The sequence below is a fragment of the Protopterus annectens genome, chromosome 16.part0, assembly GCF_019279795.1.
Source record: "Protopterus annectens isolate FY-2018-M chromosome 16.part0, PAN1.0, whole genome shotgun sequence".
Taxonomy (NCBI): domain Eukaryota; kingdom Metazoa; phylum Chordata; order Ceratodontiformes; family Protopteridae; genus Protopterus; species Protopterus annectens.
This window is the reverse complement of record NC_056750.1, coordinates 877,335,864-877,358,883: the sequence shown is the minus strand read 5'-3', so window position 1 is coordinate 877,358,883 and position 23,020 is coordinate 877,335,864. Positions and strand designations below refer to the sequence as shown.

The following is a 23,020-nucleotide window of genomic DNA, read 5'->3' as shown; positions in this document are numbered from 1 at the left end:
AATAAAGATAATAAAGAACTGGAAAATTAATTTGTTCTGGATTTTATAAACTATCACTGTTACATGACAAAATACACATTATTGCTATGAGATCAAATAAAAGAAAGTCGATCAATCAGTGGAAAATGTAGTAATGTTGTTAGATAAATGCAACAGTCAATTGTGTCACTGCTTAATGAGATGCTGTTTATTATATTATTGGTTTACCTGTAAATATTACAGTAATTTTGGTTCCTTGGGAATAATTTCTTAAAAAACAAAAGAAAGAAATGGTTTGCTTGGAAACTGCCTAACTGACCCAGACTCAGCACAGCTTAAAAGAAGCCTCACCAGCATCATAGCTGCATTTAATAGAATACTTAGTTATCTATTTAACAGAACTAAACAGAGAAAGAGCTTTCATCTTATCATCTGAATCAGGCATATTAGATGAAAGGCCCTTCAGTTTAGAAAGGAGAGTGAGCACATACCTTGCCATATGTGTCTTGACAATTTCTCTCTCTACATGCTGAAGTAGCAGAGGTATACACCCTTTTACCATGCCTAACCACGGCTCTTTATAAGTAGACAAGACTTTAGGGGAAGACAAGAGCTTAGTGGGCTTGTCAGTACAAGCACAAATGACACACCTGAAAGAGAATTCTTACAAAGGAATTTGAGCCTCAGGAACCTTACAAAACCTAGCCGTTTTTCAGGAGCAGAAAATTGAGACTCTCACTTTTCAGCATCAGACCTAAAGGTATCCAACAGTGCTTCCACTACAAGGGAAACTTTTGAAGGCTTAGGGGTGTCCACCTGAAGCAAATCATAGCATCTTTGAACCTCAGACACCTGTGAGCTTTCCCAAGTAAATGCTGCATCATTTTAAAGATAGCATCCTCAAAGGAAAGCTCGTCCAGAGGAGAGAAAGGGAATCACCCTCTTCAAAACCCACAGCTAAAGAAGAATGGATCTGGGAGGAATAAGCTAAAGATTCTCCTTTAGAATCCAAATATTTTTTGTCAAAAGAAGAATCCCTAGTCCTTTTCAAAGGAGCTGAAGTGGAACGAAATGAAAAACTGAGAAGGCTTCAAAGCCTTAAATGATTTTAAATAGCTCCCAAGTAAAGTCCTGCCATTCTCTCTGGAGGTCTTTATCAATGGGAAAAATAGGATTAGTTTTCAGCTTCTTTTTAACTGGGACCCCCCACCCCCAGACAAACCTAAGAGGATCTGATCCCTGAAATACCTCTATTAAGGAACCTAGAACCTCCTTATGTAAAATAATCTGCAGACTCCCCTGGCCCTTTCGATACAACCAACATAGGATTCCCCTTCTTGTCCTCAGTGGAAGTCTGCTCAACCCCAGCAGACATGTGAGCAACCTGTCCCATACTGGCCTCCACGGGGCCATGACAGCAGAAAATGGAGGTGCAACCAGACACTCCAATTTCTCGTGATCGGACCAATAGAGACATCTGGTAGCAGCTGCCAGTAGAAATCTTGAGTTTAAACTTTGACTTCTTTAATGAAAACTGGATGTCTGGGGGTGGGGGAATCCAAGGACATGGCCCCTTAAGCAAGAAGTTTGAGACATTGGTTCTCAAGACACACTGACAATGAAGACAGATGGCTGAACGTAGTCTTAGGAACCAATGCCTGGAAAACAGAACACACACTGAAAATGCTCCACACCTATGCAAAAAGGCACTTATCGTGGTGGCCCTTATGGAGGACCTTTCTCCCAAAATCACATTTCCCTTTTCTGGATGACATGCACCTAAAGTAAATGGTATTAGAAAATAGGAAGGATCCCCAACATGGTACTTATCTACCCAGTGGTTAAGTAGTCAGCAGAAAAACGGATGAGCAACAGACCAAAAGTGAAATGCTGTGTTCAGGACTGGAGGGAAAGATGTTCTGAGGGTTTTGTGCTTGTAAATCACTTATGCACCTCAAGTCTTCAGCTGCAGGGCACACATCTGACATATGCAGCATGGAAAGGCCTAGGCTTTGGTATGCTGCCTTGACATATGGCTGCCCTTGGCAGAATATCTCAACAATAAGAAACACTTCAACAGTGATTAAGAACATCCAGTGTTGCGTGGGCCAGAGTTTTGTAATTCGAATCATCTTGGCTTCTTCTCCTGTATGTTCTGTATCATTTCTGTGACATGAGCCAGAGATGAAAGGAAAACAGGAACTCACCTCTCCAGCAAACAGACAGCATCCACTGCCCAAGCTTTTGGGTGTGGGCTCCAGAACAGAATTATATGACCTGAAAGTTCTTGTGAGAACAAAAAAGGGCCATCTCCAGTAATCCCCACTTCAGTGTCAGTGACAAGAAAACCTCTCTGTGCAGTGTCCACTCACTGGGCGGGGCCTGATGAGGTTCCATTTTTCTGATTCTATAGTAGGTTATCTCCTGTGGGAAGTATGCTGTCTTTACGGTCATGCTATGACTTATGGCCACCTTCCATGTTTTCAGCACCACCCTGCCTAGCTGAGAGAATTACGTCTCTTCCCAGTTTGCTGATGTACGACATTACTGTGGAGTTGTCTGTAGCAATTCACAGGACTCCCAAGAATCAAAAAGGGGGTTGAATACCTTCAGTGGAAACTGAACAGTCAATATTTCCTTCAAGCTTATATGGAGTTAGGCCTCTTACCTGAACAGGGTGCTCTGTACCATTAGGCTGTGAGAGTACACTCTCCAAGCCTGCACTGATACATCTGTAACCAAGGGCCTTGTTGTAGGAAGTGTGTGTTTTTTTTTTTTTGGGAGGGGGGTGGCATTCCTCTGTTTTCCTCAATAGCTGAGACTCATCATCATTTTTAAAGATGATAGGGGTTTGGAGGGTGTGTTCCGGTGAATAAGCCTGTTCATTTCACATACTCCTGAGTTATCACAGGATATTCCGTATAGGTGAGTGGCCCAAAGGTACCATTAGAATGATGGTGGCCATGTGCCCTAGGACCCTTAAGATCTTCCTGGCTATCCATATAGGCTTCCTCATCAATGCCCGGGAAAAAGTCTGTGCAAGACAACATTCCGTCCTAAGGGAGAAACAACCTTTGGGATGACCCCCCCCCCCCGACTTCTGCAGGCACAGTATAAAGCTTAGATTCTGCATGCATTTGCTGTGTAAAGCAGAGAGCTTTCACCACCTCCTCCTTTCCAGGTGCTTACAGGTGGCAATCATACAGATATGTTTACAAATATATACCCTTTGCCCTCCACTGAGCAGCCATGAGAGCTAGGTATCTAGTAACTACTTTTGGAGCAATGGACAAGGGTAAGTAAGAAACCTGGAGGTGACCACACCTATAAGAACTATCTTGTACATCTCCTGTCCTCCTTATGGATGGGGGTGTGTAGGCATGCATCCCTTAAATCCACGGTGATATTAAAAGCCCTTGAACTTAGCAAGAGAAGGAGCTGGAGAGGTTGGCATTTTGGGTTTTTGTACTAGAAGGGGCATGTTTAGTTTGAAGAAGTTGTGAATGGATCTCCATGGACCGTCTTTTCTTGGAACCAGGAGCAGCCTTAAGTAAAATAATTTTCCCTCCTGTCCCTTTGGAATGACCTCTATGATTTCATGTACAGGTTTTGTCTTGAATTTTAGGTGGTACTCCTTTGCAATAATGTTTAGTATCCATCTGTCTGATATACTTTTCCTCTGCTCCTCCACGTAAGCATGTAGGGGCTGGGGTGGGGGTTTAGCTCTAGACAAACACTGATGACTCTTAGAGGAGACAAAGGTCTGTTTGTCCTCCTTACCTCCTTTATCATCCTGTCATTTTGTCTTGTAAAAGGCTTTGCCCTCTTTTGAATGCTTACTCATTCCTGGCTTTCTACAGAATGTACTGTTAGTTTAAGCAATAATACACTGTCACAAACTCAGCAGAAAACACTTTTATGTACTGATTAAGCACTTTCATCCCCAAAAATGGTACTTTAGAATAATCCTGCTTTAACTTGTTTCCCCCTGAAGAAGTCCCACTACTTTGGTGATGAAAGTGCTTATCAATACAATAAAAACTTTCTTCTAAACTCCCGGCTGTGAAATTCTGCTCGCTTTTAGTTCCTGCTATACTTGGGATGGAGGAGGTAGAACATAAGGCAAACCATGCCCATATCTTTAGCCTTCTCTAGGTTCTTAAACACGTTACCACTGTGGCCCAAAAAGTAATCCTCTGTCCAGTGGGGCTGGAGAAGATTACTTTAATGTTTTCAACTAACAGTTGTGAACAGTGGTAGCTGGCCTATGATGCTGTGTTTGCAGTACCATAAGCACAGTTAATGCTATGTCTACCGAGACAAACAGTAGTCCTAATGAGTTGTCCTAATGAAGTCCTAGAGTCTTCCTCTATCCCTCAATCAGATCAAGCTCCATTATTTGCTTAGGAATACATTCTTGGAACTTCAAAGTATGAACCTTACTATTCAAAGCTCTAAACCCTAACTAGTTGAAGTACAAATTTTCTTATCGTACCTGCCCAAAAGTCCACTTTTCTTATCATCAGAACAGTACTTCTCCCAGGAAAAAGTTTAGTCCTTTTGTTGCTTCCAGAGAGAAGAGATCTGGGTCTGCCACCAGATTATGGTAAAGGAAAGAATAATGGCCTACACCTTGTAATAGCTGTCTGGTCTTTCTGAGACTGAAAGATGCAAGTTGGGAGTTTTGGGACCCCCCCCCCCCAAAAAAAAAACATCTAGGACTACTTCCTGTACATGGGAAAATGCCACTGGTTTGGTGGGATCATAACCAAACAACTCCAAAGACATACTTTGGGAATTAGAAACATTGGTTCTCATATGGGCCAAAGGTATCTCCTAAAGCCAATCTATCCATAGGGAGTATGTGGCTAAGGTATCCTTGCAACCGGTCAGGTAACCCAGGGGAAGAATATCTATTATCTATAATCTAGGTCATCCTTCTCTTCTTCGTTCTGGATGACATCTGGTTCTATGGAATCTTTTATGAGGACGGTTGGAAAGTCCCTGCTGCATTTAAAAGGGTATTCAACCTATGCTGATCTGACATATTCAGGATGCCAACCTTGCAAAAGAAGTCAAGTCAAAGGAATTGCTGCCTTGCACCAAAGTCTCACTGCCAACGAAAGTCAACTGCAAATATTGTAGAAATATGGCAGGAAACACCAAGCCGAGACTTAGTAAAACTCTTTATTAAAACAATAAAATCAAGTAAAAGTGCACCATAAGCACTTTCAAGCAAACATGCCCTTCTTCAGATGATACATAGCCAGTAAGATACATATTTTAAACCTTATCGTCACCAATCAGAAACTAGTATTTTACCCTCCTTTTCCTTAGGATGGGCTTTAAAGGGATAGCAGCATTTAGACCAGGATGTCTATCTGCCCCAAGCTTTATTATCCATTGAATTTCATTACATTCAGTCTCATTTGCTATATCATCACCTCTGTCATGGTTATAAATGAATTGTAACACCATAAACAAAATGAATTCCCAGCATTCACTTCTGTGTTGTGCAAGTGCATTATGTACATTCTTATGCTTAATGTCTGAAAGATGTTTAAACATTCTACTTTTCAACATACATTTGGTCTTTCCTACATAATATGAATCGCATCCTTGACACATAGCTAAATAAATGACATTGCTAGTTCTACAATCAGCATATTTATTCAAACTATACACCTGAGCTGTTGTAGGGTGTACATATGAATTGTCTCGTGAGATGTAATTGCACACTTTACATCTATGACATGGAAAGGTGCTCACTTGTTTTATTAAAGTAGATTTATGTGTATTACTAATAGGTTCATGACATAACATGTCTTTTAAATTTTTGTTTCTTCTGAAAGTAAATGGCAGCTATTTTGGAATCGGTGAGTAATACTTTCCAGTTCTGTCTAATGATGTCGCAAACTACCCTATCTGATTATCTGAATGGTGAACAGAATGTGAATTATATGTTTGTCACATTGGATGTGAAAAGTCTATTTACTGTGATGGACAATAGTTTTGGGACAGCAGCAGTGGAAAGTATATTACTGAATAAGGCACACGTAGATAACGACACTGATCACAGGATTTGTAAGTCGCTGACATCGGTGTTGGAAGATGTGTGCTTATGTCAAGGAAAATATTACAGGAAGTACGGGGTGCTGCCATGCGCACACCATGTGCGAATTCCTATGCCAATCTTGCACTAACCCATTGGGAGGATAATGTAATATTTACCATACTGCATACATGCAGGCACAAGTTGGGATACTATTGCCGTTTTGTGGACGATGTGTTCCTTTTATGGAAGGGGACAGAGACAGAGTTGCTCTCATTTGCACAATATTTAGAGAGCAGTACAGAATTTTGTAGGTTTTCAGTTACTTATTCCACAATTGAAATTGATTTCTTACATGTGAGATTGAAAAAGAATGAGGAAGGCAATACAGAAACTAGCACTATCAGGAAGGAAGGCTGACGTAACAGCCTGTTATCATTTGACAGCATGCACTCTAGGCACACCTTTGACAACATTGTAAAGGGTCACATTAGCCGGACCTCTCGACTATGTAACAAAGAGATTTGAACAAGAAGTTGGACATTTACATAATAATTTAAAGGAAAGAGGGTATAAACAACGGAAATTAAATAGTTTAATACAAGAGACCAAAAGTAGAAAGCAGGATGTGGCCAAACCCTGGTATACAACGGGTTCTGGTAGAAAAGAGAAAGAAGGTGGTCAAGACACTGAGGTTAGTCATATGCTTCTGACTTAGAGCAGTGATGTGGGAGGCATTTGCGACATCATTAGACAGAACTGGAAAGTATTACACACCGATTCCAAAATAGCTGGCATTGTTGGTGTACAACTCAAATTTACTTTCAGAAGAAACAAAAATTTAAAAGACATGTTATGTCACGAACCTAGTAGTAATACACATAAATCTACTTTAATAAAACAAGTGAGCACCTTTCCATGTCATAGATGTAAAGTGTGCAATTACATCTCACGAGACAATTCATATGTACACCCTACAACAGCTCAGGTGTATAGTTTGAATAAATATGCTGATTGTAGAACTAGCAATGTCATTTATTTAGCTATGTGTCAAGGATGCGTTCATATTATGTAGGAAAGACCAAATGTATGTTGAAAAGTAGAATGTTTAAACATCTTTCAGACATTAAGCATAAGAATGTACATAATGCACTTGCACAACACAGAAGTGAATGCTGGGAATTCATTCTGTTTATGGTGTTACAATTTATTTATAAACATGACAGAGATGGTGATATAACAAATGAGGCTGAATATAATGAAATTCAACGGATAATAAAGTTTGGGGCAGATAGACATCCCGGTCTAAATGCTGCTATCCCTTTAAAGCCCATCCTAAGGAAAAGGAGGGTAAAATACTAGTTTCTGATTGGTGACAATAAGGTTTAAAATATGTATCTTACTGGCTATGTATCATCTGAAGAAGGGCATGTTTGCTTGAAAGCGCTTATGGCGCACTTTTACCTGATTTTATTGTTTTAATAAAGAGTTTTACTAAGTCTTGGCTTGGCGTTTCCTGCCATACTTCTACAATACTTGCAAACCTTGCAAAAGAGTTAAGAAGCCCTTTGCAGGTGAGAAACAGTCATGCTATTCTAGGGTGAGGAAGGTGAAACCTGTGGCTGAGGTCTTAGGATCAGATCTATGGTGTTTGATGAAACACTGCAATTTAGGACAATCGGTCATGCTTTTGATGTCATCTACAACTGGCACCTGTAAACCTTCTTCCTCTTTCTTTATTATGGCTATGAATAGGCAATGTCCAGTAGATGTCATTAAAGAGGACCGCTTTAAGTTCAATTTAGAAAGACATGTCCCAGTCATTTCTCAAGACAACCTCCACAAGGGCTTCATCAGAGGTAGGCAAGCTCCTCAGATGCTGGGTCCAGTGGCTGGATGAGCGCCATGTTACTGGCAACCTTGGACGAAGAAGGTCCTGGGTATCCCCTGACTCCTTGGGCTTGAAGCAAGACTTTTTTGTCTGAATGGCGTAATGACCACTGACCTCAAACTCTAATCAGATATGGATTCCTCCTGCAGCAGAGCTTCCTAAAGACTGCAGCAGTAACTTGTACAAAGATCAAATTTACTTCTCAAGGATGTGCGTTACAAGTCTAAGATTACTGCAAAGGCCTTCATCACATGTTTAAAGTTACAGAAAAAGTCCTCACCCCAGGACACTACCCGCAATCAAAACTCCTTTTGTCACACAAGTTTTAAGAAAAATATGTTTTCAGTTGATGTTGCATACTCAAAACTTAACTCCTGTTTAATATCCCTCTACCCAAAGCACAGACTTTGGCCACCCTATCCAAAGGACTCAGTCCAAGCTACAGTAAGGCACTGGCCTTCTCATGGTCTCAGCTCTATAGTCCACCCAAGAAGGTCACTTTGCGAAGACACTTTCACTGTCCATTAACTGAGAGGTGTAATGGTCCACAGGATGTAATGAAGCTTTAGACAAATATGCATTACTACTTGCACTCAAATTACACACTGTACTGATTAGAAACACTAGCATGACTACGCATTCAGCCTCCACCAAAGGGCAACCATACATACACACACTCACCGGTCAACCCCTTTCCCCAACCTCCTCAAACATCCTCCATAAAAGAAATTAACACTAGCCAGTCTTTACTGCCATAATCTTTTGTAAACTCCAGGATCATCAATGATAAAGACAAAAGTTCTGCCAATGTACCAGCAAATCAGCTATGGAAAATGGTAAGTACTTCAAGGAATACATCTGCAACAAAATAATTCCATGTCCTAAACATCATTATGTAACACACAGCAAATGTTCTGGGTGCCACTAACCCAACTGGTCACAGTATCAATAGGCAAGATGGTTCTACATGCCCACACCAAGAGGCAAAGACCCAAAATATGGCTTTAACATCAGAACTGTGAAAAGGGAAAATAATGAAGCTGCCTTTCATGAAAAGGTAGCTGCCATTTCATCATATTCTCCCACCATAACTTCAGTAAATCAAGCTAACATGAAGCCTTCTATCTCTGTATTAACAAATGCAAAAACGCTTGCAATAACAAATCAAAACATCATCACCTTGGCCATATCAGCACAGTGCTTTCCTCTTAAAAGCAGAAGCCTTACAAAAATACCAAAGACACCAATATATCATGTAAAACTGCCAAATGAAAAGGAATGCTGGCACCTTGATAAGCCATGGCCAGTGCCAAGGCAATTCCAGCTCATATCATGTAGGTCAAAATCTGCAATACACCCCTCCCTCAAAAAAAAAAAGTTCAAACAAAGGTGGTGGTAAGAAGAGGTAAAAGTCCTACTTTAGGGAGTATGGGTTAGGAGCTCAGAGGAAGCTCAGAGCTAACAGGAAGTCAGTGTGCCAAGGACTAACATGATGAATGCAAAAAGGCATTACAACATAAATAAAATAAGAATGACTACTGCTACAGTGTGACATCTCAAAACAGGAAAAGTAAAAGTAAGATGTGGGAACAGGGTGAATTACAGGTAGAAGTACAAAAAACAAAACAAAAATAAATAAAATTAAACAAATTAAATAACAAAATCAAATCAAACAATGCATCTGCTTCAGTAGCACACCAACTCCATCTGTTCCCCAAGGTGTAGGCTGAAACAAAAAGGCCACTGTCAGGCAGCAGTACCTCCAACAGAGTTGCACAAATGGTGAAGCTAGGTTCCTGGCTGATTGACAAGCTTCCTTTATCCAATATCTCGGAGGCGGTACAGCACGTTACCTGCACGGGGCTTGGAGCAGCATGCTGCGGCTGTGGCTGGCTTCCTGTAGGCGTTGTTGCTTGCTGTGGTTGATGGGGGTGCAGAGGTGTACCATGATGAGGGTAAGGTTGAGGAACTGGTGCTAATAAAAAATAAACAGGAAAAAAAAAAGACAGTTAAGATGCAAACCTATAGAAATAAACTGTCCCCCTCTATATTTAATCACCACAAAGACACACCCAGCAAATGTCTGCACAGACCTAAAGGAATACAGAGCCACTTCCATATGAAACTGAAACAAATGTTCTTCCTCGATGGGTCACTCAACACCAGTCAAAATTTAGCATTTCTTTCAATAAAATCCTTTATTCAACGATATTTGCATGCCTGGTCTATCTATGTATGCCTAGAAATCAGATGCCTGTCGCACAAGTAAACTTGTCCTCAGAGCCTGCCAACTGATCTGCTTGACATTATTAGGCACCATTTTTAAATCAAAAGCAATACAGATTTGGCAACACACTATTAAACAAGTTTTGTAAACTTACCAGAGTTATAGAACAGGGAATTCCAACAATATCCATTGATAGAAGTACTCATTTGCAAGGGATGGTGTGAGAACACTCATGACCAATCAAAGAAGAACCTCTCACAGGTCAGGTGGTACAGTAAAAAAAAATAAATAAAAAAATAACAATCAAAAAGCTTTACTGAGGGGTCCTTTGCTGCTGGGCTGAATCCCAAATAGTACCACCAGGGTGGAAGAAGACAGAAGAGAGCCACAAGTTAGATGGCCGAGTTCTAGGAAACAGACTTTCCATAACTGAAGTGACTGTCAAGACAATGATGCCTGGTGATGGTGTTCACTGAAGGACCAAGTAGCCACAATGCAAATGTCTGCAACATAGACAATCTTGAACTAAGCAAAGGAAGTAGTCACTTTTCTGATGGCATAAGTTCTGACCACACACTCACGGCAAAATATCTAGTAGTTGGAAATCCACCTGGAAATGCAGGCCACATCCCTAGAACAGAGGCAAATAGATGATCTGCTCCTTAAATTCATGTAACTTCTAAGGTAGCACCACAGTTGGTGGTGTACATTCACAGTGGGAAGGAGACTCCTACTCACTGGGAGGTTGACAGACTGGATCAGGGAGATCTTCAAAACCATATATTCAGGAAGAATGATGGTTCATCTTGAAGGAGAGCTGGCCTTTGTGAAATACCAGGTGAGTTCCCCGTGTACACAAGGTCTTGAAACTGAGATACATTTCTCAGATGTGATGTTCATCATGACCAAGAAATGAATTTCAATTCAATGTCAACCAGCCAGCCATCTCAGACTACAGACTTCTATTTTATACCATTCTTTGGTAGGTGGACTGGCCTAAGTCTCACTAGGAGTTTGTAGGGAGGGGAATGGGCTCCACAAAAGGAGACAGAGGTGACACCAAAAGACATTTCTGTCCTACACAACGTCATGATATTCAGGAAGAGCTAACACATGAAACTGACAATGGAATAACTCAATGATATAGGCGCCTGAAATACATCACAACGTACAGACCGACTTTCCACCTAAACTAAGAACATCTATTAGAAGACTTAGTCAGCCTCAATCAATAATGATACTACTCCTGGGCTCACAAAGTCTGAGTTAGGGGACCTGCATCAGTAATCAAGCCCTGATGCGGACCTTGATATCTCCCCATCCCTGTGAGAGATCCCTAAGAAACAAGAGCACGCACACTACAGCAATGGATCTAAAACCCAAAACCATGGCCTTCTCAGCCACCAACAAGCAAAGAGTAAAGTTTTGGTCTATCTTCTTGGAACTCTGTGATGAGGTAAGCTCTGCTGAACTGAGCAAAACAGGTGGGACCACATTCTCTGAAGAAGCAGTTCAATTTTAGATTGCCTGACTTCTGGAAGACCCTGACAAGGCATAGCCAGTGAATCCAGACATTCGAGAGAGTAATAAAAGCTAATCTCAGAGCATCTTCCAAGATCAATCAATGACTTGGGAGTTTGAAATTATGACAGAAGGATGCCCTTGTTTATGGCCCATTGACAGACAGGCACTACTTCTATTCACATTGGGGGCGGGGGGGGGGGGGATTGAAAACAAACACCCTTGTTTGTTTAAACAACAGAACAGGTCTCTGACCCAATAAGAAGTCTTGGAAGAAATTGTTCCTCCAAGTCATTCTGGGCAAGTAGCACTACTCTAAACTTTAAATGTCTGATGTGAAGCACCAATTTTTTTTTTGAGGGTGTTCCACAGCTGACGAGAAAAAAAAAATCACCCATCATTAAGATCTGACAGGGATTCAGTTACAAAAAGGGAAAAACTACCAAATGATAACTTGGGATAGCTCATCTAGATACTGGTGATCAGTAAGTCCTTGTGTACAGGATGGCTCTCAAGCCACTGAAACCTCAGAGTCCACTGCAACATCCACTTTTCAAGCAAATAAACAAAATCCACGAAGCCTAAGGAAGCCATCAAGTCCAGAATGTTTGATAGAATCCTCCACACCTGGACTCTACTAAACCCCTACCCCACTGGACAAGGCCATTACCTCCTGGGCCACTACAAGGATTGGAATGAATGACAGTGTAGTACGTCTGACTCTAACCCAATCAAGGGCTTGCTCTGAAATGAGATTGGAGAAGACTTATTTTAAATGTCTGGTGATCTAAATGGATTGCACAGATGGGAGACAGAAAGAAGGGGCTCCTCCAAGTGATCTCAGAAAAGACATAGCAAGAGCTAATCCTCCATGTATTACTGCATGAAAGGAGACCCTTTTTATTGTAAGCCTTCACTACTACAGACAAAATCAGGTTGAAGTCTCTGGAAGTTGAGCAAAAACAAAACTGCAACATCTGGTACTGGAAGTGATGACCATCCAGAGCAAACCAGAAACTAGTTACTGATGTGTTAAAAGGCCATCTACTGGAATGAGTGCTGTTAGCCAGGTCCCTTACAAAAAGCAAAGCCTGATACCGTGCAAGAAGACCTTCTGAAACCAGGTATACCACACACCCAAAGTGCCAAATGTGCTGAATGAAATCACTTGGGTCTAAGAAAGGGACAAACTGCCTAAATCACTTCAAAACGAGAGGAGGCAGGGGTAAATCTCTTATTCCTCCCCAACACAGGGACAGCCTCTTTGGCTCCTTTTTAATGTAGGAAACAGATCAATCAGAACAGCTCTGCTGAAAGGATGACTTCACAGCACATACCTTTCCCATATGAAGGACCTATGACCTCCTAAGCAGGGCTGAAATTGAATTCAAAGAGAACATTCACAAGGGATCAGTGAGTTCTCAAAGTTGAGACAATCTTAGTAAAACAGCCCCCCCACCCCACACACACACACACACACACACACACACACACACACACACACACACACACACACACACACACACACACACACAAGGAATCAGCAATGGGATGTTTATGAAGACCATCATATGGCTCACGTGAAGGGGTTTTAAAAAATCTACCACAAAAGGTGGTTAAGCAGACTTATGTCATAAGATGCATCAAGCACGCAATTCAAACAGAAATGCAAGCCGTACTATCCCCAAACCAAAGACAAATAGATGATTTACCTCCTAAATGTATGCACCTCCTCAGGTAGCATCTGAGATGGTGGTGTACATCTACAGTAAAGGGGGGCCTCTTACCCCAGTTTCTGCTACAGGAAGGTTATTGCACTGACTTAAGGACACCTCTAGAACAACCTATAGGAAAAAATGTGGGTTCACCCTGAAAGACAGTTGGTCCTTGTAAAACACCAAGATCCCCTGCACACAAGGACCTGAAACTAAGATGCATCTCTCAGAGGTGGTAGTCACCAGAAGCAACATCTTCTTTGAACTCCACTTCAATGTCTCCCAACCAATAGTCTCAAATTATAGATGAGCCAATCTTCTTACTGAGAAATTTTAAGTCCCACTCCGAGCTGGGAAGGAAGGGGAGTGAGTTTCTTAACAGAGCACCAGAGCTGACACTAGGCCATGTTTTTGTCCTTCACAAAGTCTTAAGACACAGAAATAACCAATACATACAACCAGATAATGGAATAACTGAAAACAAAATCATATACATATATCATCATGGTACCCTACACCAAACAAAGAACATCTTCCATTAAGAGACTTCCTGATGGCCTCAAGCACCAATGATACTCCCCTCAGAAAGTCTGGCTAAATTATGGGGTCTACATCAATAATTCAACCTGAGAAGGTGGGAACTTCATCTACCACCACCTCACGCCCTTATCAGCTCCAGGGCTGAGTGCTTGTGCACTGCCTGACTCAATAAGGGATGCTGAACATCAAGCAGTGACCCACTGCTTGGCATCACTCCTGCCAAGGGCTGCACACATGGGTCGGAGGTCTGTGTAGCGTCCATCAAGGATATTTTTTCGTTTGTTGGTGTGTGCGCTACTTTGCTTGCCTCCATCCGCTCTTGTGGATTTAGAGTCCACCATTGGCATTAAGCCATGCTTTCTGAAGGTATGCTATGACAAATGCAAATGAACCTCCAAATCAGAAGTTAAAGAACTGCCCGAAATGCATTTCTTGTGCAAAAAGACTTTGCGGATTTAACTTAGCATGGGCCACTGGACTCTAATGGGCACGAAGGAGATCCGCAGAAGTGGAATGAGTCTTTCAGTTTGAATACCCTGGATCAGTAGCTTAACTCTACGAATTGTGACTTTGGTACAAGGCTGGCAGTGGAAAGCTCCAGGCAATCAAAAAGGAGATGGGTGACGGCAAGACTACAGAAAGCATCTCCAAGACAGGAGTTAGGGTACTCCTTATTTAGGCTCTTCTTCTCCCACCAAAGCTGAAAATGGTTGGAAGTCTGAATTGCTCTAATTAAAAATGAACTTCAAGGCTATGGAGTCCAGATGGCCATTCTAGGAAGTTACTTTGGAATTACAGGTTGCAGCTTATTATCAGGATTTTTCTCTGACACAGTGTTCTGGCTGAGGCTTGAAACTCTTCAGGGGGCCCTCATACAACCCTTACAAGAGGAACTTTCAACCACAGCCATCTTCCTGGCAGGAAGACAGGCCAGTGTTTCTCTCAATCTGTAAACGGCATGCTCTGACAGCTACCACTAATGGCACTACATTATGCAATATTCCATCCTAAGTCAATCTAGGTAATTACAGAGGTGGTCTTAGCCAATAATTTAACAAACTCATGAACACTTAAATTTTGTTTCCAGGAAACCAACATGAAAACATTCTACAAGTACATGTCAAAACTGAGCTAAGAAATGTGCCACTGCCGGAAAAAGAACTTAATGGACAGCAACAGTGCTGTGCACAGGTGCCTCCAAGGAACCTCGGGGGGGGGGGGGGTATCAAATGGTGATTTGTGGAGATGGTGAACCCAAGAGTTAATCCATCAAGGAAGGAGGCCTCCTGTATTACAATGGAAAATCTTTTAATGTGGCATCCAGGTTGCCACCTACAGACTAAGCAGCCCAGGTTCAAAAAGTACAGTTGTGTACACTTACCATAAATGTAGATGTTCGAGTGTATTCACTGTTGCAGTCATCACACTTGGGTTATCTGCTTGCAGGTAGCCCTCAGTCAGCCTGATTATCAAAGTCTTAGGTCCTGCGTCGGTTGCCGTCTCATCTTCCATGATGTCAGGTAGTCAGGGGTATAAAGCATGCAGCCGACGCCATTACATCAGTTTTTCTTGCCCCAGGTGTCAGGTGGCCCCATAATGGGAAGCAATTATATACAAGGTTACACCTCCAACAAAAAGCAAATACACCAGAAAGCTTTAAACATAGCAAGCAAAAATAGAGGTATAGTCAATGGAAGTCAGGAGGCTGGAGGGAGGGTAACCAGGACTGCAACAGTGAATACACTCTGACATCTACATTTATGTTAAGAGTACACAACTGTACTATGTTCTTAGTGTTTCACTGTTGCAGTTATTACATTTGGGTAGATTCCCAAAGCTAAGGAAGGGAGGAGGCAGTTATTTAGCATTAGGTCCGGCTATAAGGCCCTGCAAGAATGCAGTGGCAAAACCAGCTCTGGATTTAGAAAAAAATGGCAAGTGGTAATGCTTGGTGAAGGTATGTACAGAACTCCAGGTAGCAACTTCTATGATGTCTCTGGTAGGGACACCTCTGAGAAAAGGTGTAGAGGTAGATGCAGCCCTGGTTGCATGGGGTCTAATCCCCTGTGGGATAGATTTTTTCATGGTGCTTATAGCAGAAATGAATGCAATGGCCTATCCATTTAGAAATGGTTTGCTTTGAAATAGCCTTCCCCTCTGCCCCAGCAGCAAATGCCACCAGCAGTTGTTCAGATTTCCTTTGAGGTTTAGTCCTGTCCAAGAAAAGTCTAAGTTGACTGTGCACATCTAAGGAGTGCAGTATCCATTCTCCTTTATTCTGTGGATTACAAAAGAAGGTTGGCAAATGAATGGACTGATTAAGAGCCACACTGGATACCACATTGGGCATGAAAGAGGGATTGGTCCTGAGGGACACCCTGTCCACATGAAAGATGATGAAAGGCTCCACTGCCACAAGGGCCTGTAACTCAGATACCCTTCTTGCTGAAGTGATTGCTAAAAGGAAAGCTGTTTTCCAAGAAAGGAATTTTAACTCTGCAGTTGCAGCTGGCACAAAATAAGGAAGAGTGAGTTTTTCCAACACAAAATTAAGGTCCCAGGCTGGAGGTGGGGCTCTCCTGGGTGGTCTTAAGTTTTTGGCCCCTCTGAGGAACTGCATGAGCAGTGGGTGAGAAAAGAGGGGTGGTTCTGTGTTGTAATTAGTTGTAATGAGCTGAAATGGCTGAAGCGTGAATTTTGATGGAGGAAAAGGAAAGGCCCTTGTGAAGCATCTCAGTCAAGTATTGAAGAATCTGAGGTAAACTGGGCGCTGCTGTGGCCATCCCTTGAATTTGGTTCCAGGCACAGAATCGTTTCCATTTTTTCAGCATAAGATTTTCTAGTACTAGGCCTCCTTGCCTCCAAAATGACATCCAACACTTGTTTATTGAGAGATAATAATGGAGATATTAGGTAATTAGCCAGGCTGCCAGGTTCAGGGTTTGAGGCTGGGAGTGCAGAATCTGGCTCTCCTGCTGAGACACAGCAGGGTAGGGTTCTGAGGTAGGTGCCATGGGGCCAGCTGTGACACACTGCTCAAGAGTGGGTACCAGTGTTGGTGTGGCCAGTCTGGTGCAATCAGTATCATCCTTGGTTTGTCTTGTTTGATCTTTAGTAGTACTTTGGAGAGGAGAGGCAGAGGGGAAAAGGCATAAACTGACAGATTTTTCCAGCTGAAGGACAGAGCATCCAATTTCCAAGCTTGTTTGTGGGGAGTCCTTGTGCAGAACTTGTCCAATTGGTAGTTCTTGGGGGAGGCAAACAGGTCTATATCTGGGATCCCCCATTTGTTGCTCAACATGTTGAAAATCTTTGGTTCCAGTTTCCACAAGTGTGGGTCCATGAGATTTCTGCTTATTTCGTCTGCCAGTGTATTTAGTTTTCCTGGCAGGAATTGAGCCTGTAGATGCACTTGGTAGTTCAAGTCTGTGCTCCACAGAGCCATGGCTAGTCTGCAGGGGGGTAAGAATGGGTACCCCCCCTGTTTATGTACCACATAACAGTGGTGTTGTCCATCTTTACCATTAATTGTCCAGGAAGAATGTGGTCCTTGAAGGCTGTCAGAACATTCTGTACAGCTAACATTTCTTTTTGATTGATATGCAGGTGCATTTGACTTGGGTTCCATTTGCCCTGAATGCACTTCCCTGCCAGGTGAGCCCCCCATGCATAGTCTGATGCGTCTGTTGTTAGGGTTTAGGCGGCAGGGGGTACAGTGAATGGTAGTCCCTTGTTTTGGTGACAGGCCTCTGCCCACCAAAGGAATTCTAACCGTAGGCAAGGTATGATAGGAATCATTGCTTTTAGATCCTGAGAACTTTGACACCATAGGCTTTTTAGATATCACTGTAGTTTCCTCATATGCAGTCTTGCATATGGAATTAGAAGAATGCACGAGGCCATGAACCCCAAAGGCTTGCAGTATTTGCCTTGCAGATAGCAGGGTTTTTGTGGCCACTAGTCTGAAGTAAGTTGTCAAATGAATTTGTTTCTCTGGCGTGAGGAAAGCCATCTGGGAAGTTGTGTTCAAGCTTGCTCTCAGGAATATAATTTGTTGACAGAGTACCGGATGTGATTTCATTTTGTTTATGGTGTACCCCAGACAAGTTAGCACCTTTTGTACAAATGCCAGATGATTCAGAAGTATGGCCTGGCTTTCTGCCTGAATTAGACCATTGTCCAGGTATGGGTATATTTGAATATTTCTTTGCCTGCAAAATGCAATGACTGGAGCTAGGCACTTTGTCAATACCCTGGGCGCAGTAGATAAGCCAAAGGGCAGTGCAGAGAACTGATAGTGCATGCAGCCTGCTTTAAAGTGTAGGTATTTTCTGCAAGATTCCCTGATTGGGATGTGCAGGTAGGCTTCCTTTAAATCCAGTGTTGCCAACCAGGCATCTTTGCCTATCATGGGAAGCAAATGGTGAAGAGTTAGCATCTTGAATTTTGGAATCACCAAAAAGGTGTTTAGGATAGACAGGTCCAGGATAGGACGCCATGAGTTGTCTTTTCTGGGTACCAGGAAAAGTCTTGAATAGAAACCTTGTCCCTTTTCCTCTTTTGGTACAGTCTGAATAGCCTTTAATCTTAAGAGAGAGAACACTTGCTTTTGAGCCTCTGCCCACTGATTTGGGGGTAAATCTGGCCAACCGTTTGGGGTTGGTAACGTGTGGAAGTGAAATCTGTATCCTTGGGAAACTATGTTTAAAACCCATTTGTCCTGGGTGAGTTCCCAGTTTTTTGCTTGCAGCGCAATCTTTCCCCCTAAAGGAACAGTCAGTTGAGAAGTGCTTGGAAGTTTTAAAGTCAAGTCATTGAGACAGCTTACCATAGGCGGGGGGGTCTTACTACTCCCTGATTTGGAAGTGGGGAGCCCCCCACTGCTTAGTCCTGTGCGTACCCTGGGACTGAAGCCTGGGTGTTCTGCTGGCTCTGGGTTTGAACTGAGAAGGGCCTGGAAGAGGCAGGAAAGGGCCAAGTTTTTGAGGGCCAATTCCTACTAAATCTAGGAGGCTGCACTTGTAAGAAATCTTTAACAGTTTGCATAGATTTAGCTTTTTCCTCCATCTTTTTAAGAACTTCTTCTGCTTTGTCGCTAAACAGGCAATCCCGATTTAAGGGAGCATCCAGCAATTTGGTTTTAACATGCTCTGGCAAAGACGGCTCCTTAAGCCAAGCATGGCTTCTAAGTACAGACCTGGTGACAGCAGCCCTGCAGGATGCCTCTAGTGAATCAAAATCACACTGCAAAGTATATTTTCCAACTTGTTCAGCAAAATGCATTAAATCCTGTAAATCTTTACTTACAGCACAATCAGGCATCAACATCATTTTCTGTTTAAGCAATCCAATAATATGCTGATACTTTAACATATGAAACTGGCATTTTAAGGCACTGATGGCCAAGGTTGCAGACGTGTAGACCTTCTAACCCCATCTATCCAGGGCCCTGGAATCTCTATCAGAGGGGGTAAGATTTTTGGCAGTATTAGCCTTAATGCCCTTGGGACCCTGTGAAATGGTCTCAGGATCAGCAGTAGGATTTTTAAAAAGGAACTTGTGAGAATCAGGAACTCTGTAATATCTACCAGGTTTTCTGGGAGCAGGAGGTGAAGAGTCAGGGAACAAGCTAGATTCCAAAAAAGGCATCAACAATGTCCAGCACAGGAGGGATAACTAAAGGCCTGTGTAGTGGCAGGAGTAAGAAATCTCTAAGCCTCTTTTTAGAATCAGAGTAATCCTGGCTTTCCCAGTGAAAATGCTCCCTAAGAGTATGCAAGGTTTCACCAAAAGAAAAATCCTCTAGGGGAGAAGCAGAGGGAATTGAGTCCTCTGCATCAGAATCCTCATAGGTAGATAGGGTAAATCCTGGTCATCAGAGGAGACAGAAATTTCAGAATCCTGGTCAGACGTATCATAAGCAAATTCAGTTTTAGGTCTCTTAGAGGGGGAAGGTTGGCTTCCCCTGATTGAAGTAACAAGGTCTTCAGCCATTCTTATCATTTGTTTTATAGGCATAGAGGCCTGACCATGCGGTCTGGGTGTCGGTTTCCTCGGGATGGTTTGAGGTTTAGGCCTAGAAGAAGAAGATGTCGTCGGTTTAATATGCAAGTCAGTAGGCCTGACTACACCCTCAGAAGCCGGACCCATCCAAGGTAGAGACATCCGCAGATTCCACAGTTGAAGCATCTCGCGGCCTACCAGACTCCGAATGGGTCTCAGTAGAGGCATGTGAATCTGAAATAGCGGGTATCAGGGGCTGCGAAAGCGCCTCACTGAGTACCAGTGAACTGGCGACTAGCTTAGGAGAAGCGTTGTGGGAAGCTTTGGACCTAGGCGGCCTGTCTCTGTCTTTATCTTAGTTTTTTTTTCGGAATGTCGGTAGTCAGGTGGCTTACCAAAGACATATCTGGATAATTGAATCGAGTACCAAAATATTTAGAAGCGAAAATGTACCGAAGACGAATAGTTCGTGGTTTAAATAAGGCACAAAACTGACAGAAAGGTACGTCATGGTCAGGGCCTAGGCAAGGAAAGTACAGTTTTGTACCTACCATAAATGTAGATGTTCGAGTGTTCACCCTGCTGCAGTCATTACACATGGGTTATCCTGTCGTCAGGCGGTCCCGCAGTCGGCCGGATTTCCAAAGTCTTGGTCCGATGTCGGTTGCTGTCACCTCATCCCTGACGTCAGTGCGCCAGGGGTATATATATTGCAACCGACGCCATTTTCTTCAGTTTTTCTTGCCCCAGATGTCAGGTGCCCCCAAAAAGGTGATCCAAATTTGTACCAAAAGGTGTGAACACTGTACAGACACAAAATTCCCTCAGCTGTAAGCAAATACATCAGTAAGGCATAGCAAAGATTTAGCCAGTAGATCAGAGGGGTTGGAGGGAGGGTAACCTGGACTGCAGCAGGGTGAACACTCGAACATCTACATTTATGGTAGGTACAAAACTGTACTATGTTCATCGTGTTACCCTGCTGCAGTCATTACACATGGGTTGAGTCCCAAAGCTAAGGTAGGGTGGAGGCAACATAGAGGGTTAGTGGAGGCAATGAGGCCCTGCAGAACTGCAGTGGCGAAGCCTGCCCTGGACTTAGAATAAAGAGGCAAGTGATAATGTTTGGTGAAGGTGTGTACAGAACTCCAAGTGGCAGCTTCTAAAATTTCCTTGGTAGGAACCCCCCCTGAGAAAGGCTGTAGAGGTAGCTGTTGCCCTGGTAGAGTGGGATCTAATGGTAGGAGGAACTGGTTTCCCATGATGGGTATAGCAGAATCGTATGCAATGGCCTATCCATTTAGAAATGGTTTGCTTGGATATGGCCCTCCCTTGAGAAGCTGTAGCATAGGAAACAAAGAGCTGGTCAGTTTTTCTGAAAGCCTTAGTTTTATCCAAGTAGTAACGAAGCTGCCTGTGAATGTCCAAGGAGTGCAGGAGTCTCTCACCTTTGTTCTGTGGCTTGGGGAAGAAAGTGGGCAGGTGGATGGTTTGATTTAAAGCTACACTGGAAACCACCTTAGGCATGAAGGAAGGATTAGTTTGTAGAGAAACTCTGTCTTGATGAAAAAAGAGGAAAGGTTCCACTGCCATAAGTGCTTGTAATTCTGAGACTCTCCTAGCAGAAGTTATTGCCAGGAGCAGGGCAGTCTTCCAAGATAGGAACTGAAGGTCTGCAGAAAAAGCTGGTTCAAAAGGAGGCAGCGTTAGTTTTTCCAGAACAAAGTTGAGATCCCATGTTGGTGTAGGAGCTCTTCTAGGTGGTCTGATGTTTTTTGCCCCTCTGAGGAACTGCCTTAGGAGAGGATTTGAAAATAAAGGTGGATTCGTGTCGTAGTGAGCTGAAATAGCTGATGCATGGATCTTAATTGAGGAGAAGGAAAGTCCTTTATGCAACATCTCAGCTAAATACTGCAGAATGTGAGGCATATGAGGCTGAGTTGTGTCTTGGCCTTTAGCTTGGTTCCAAGCAGAAAACCTTTTCCATTTGTCCGAGTAAGCCTTCCTGGTGCTTGGCCTCCTGGCTTCTAGAATAACATCCAGTACTACTTGTGAAAGAGGTGCAGGATGGATACTTAATTGATTTGCTATGCAGCCAGGTTTAAGGTTTTGATCTGGCTGTGTAGAATCTGCTTGTTCTGCTGCGTGAGCAAATGAGGTATTTGAGGCAATATCCATGGTGGGCTGTGAGCCATATTCTTCAGTAGCGGGTACCAGTGCTGGCGTGGCCAGTCTGGGGCTAGGAGAATCATTCGAGGTTTCTCCTTTTTGACCTTCAAAAGTACCTTTGTGAGAAGAGGTAATGGAGGAAAGGCATATGCTGTCAGGTTTTTCCAACTGAAGGAGAGAGCGTCCACTTTCTAAGCTTGATGGTGGGATGTCCTTGTACAAAATTTTGTCAGCTGGTAGTTTTGAGGACTGGCAAACAGGTCTATATTTGGTAGGCCCCATCTTTGAGTTATCATTGTAAATATTTGTGGGTCTAGCTTCCACTCGTGGGGATCTTTGATGTTTCTGCTTAGGTCATCTGCCAATGTGTTTTTCTGTCCTGGCAGGAATTGAGCTTGTAACTGTACTTGGTAGGCCAGAGCTGTGTTCCATAACATTATTGCTTGCCTGCATAGAGGGTAGGAATGTGTGCCCCCTTGTTTGTTTATGTACCACATTACTGTGGTGTTGTCCGTCTGTATTGCAAGCTGTCCTGGCTGCAGAAGATCCTTGAAGGCTGTCAGAGCTTTCTGTACAGCTAGCATCTCTTTTTGGTTTATGTGCAGTTTTCTTTGTTCTGCACTCCATAGGCCTTGAATGCATTGCCCTGCCATGTGTGCCCCCCAGGCATAGTCTGAAGCATCTGTTGTGATAGTTTGCCTGGGTGTGGGCAAGGTGAAAGGCTGACCCTTGTTGAGGTGACATGCCTGTGCCCACCACAGAAATTCCTGTTGAAGGCAGGGGATGAGAGATATCACTGTGTCCAAGCTGTGGCTGTGTTGAGACCATACGCTTTTTAGGTACCACTGTAATTTCCTCATATGCAGCTTTGCAAATGGTATTATCAGAATGCAAGATGCCATGAAGCCCAAAGCCTGCAGAAT

At 42.9% G+C, this 23,020-nt stretch overlaps 1 protein-coding gene across 6 annotated transcripts in view; it reads right to left on the bottom strand.

Annotated features, from left to right (window-relative positions):
• The window catches only part of ATXN2L (ataxin 2 like), a 1,992,254-nt gene that overhangs the window by 321,260 nt on the left and 1,647,974 nt on the right, over positions 1 to 23,020 (bottom strand). For 4 of the 6 annotated variants that reach the window (XM_044058577.1, XM_044058574.1, XM_044058578.1 and 1 more), the window contains exon 20: positions 9,683 to 9,897. In XM_044058577.1, the coding sequence (XP_043914512.1) occupies positions 9,683 to 9,897 (215 nt within the window). The remainder of the gene's footprint in view (positions 1 to 9,682; positions 9,898 to 23,020) is intronic. The other 2 variants (XM_044058576.1, XM_044058579.1) reach the window with 1 other exon arrangement.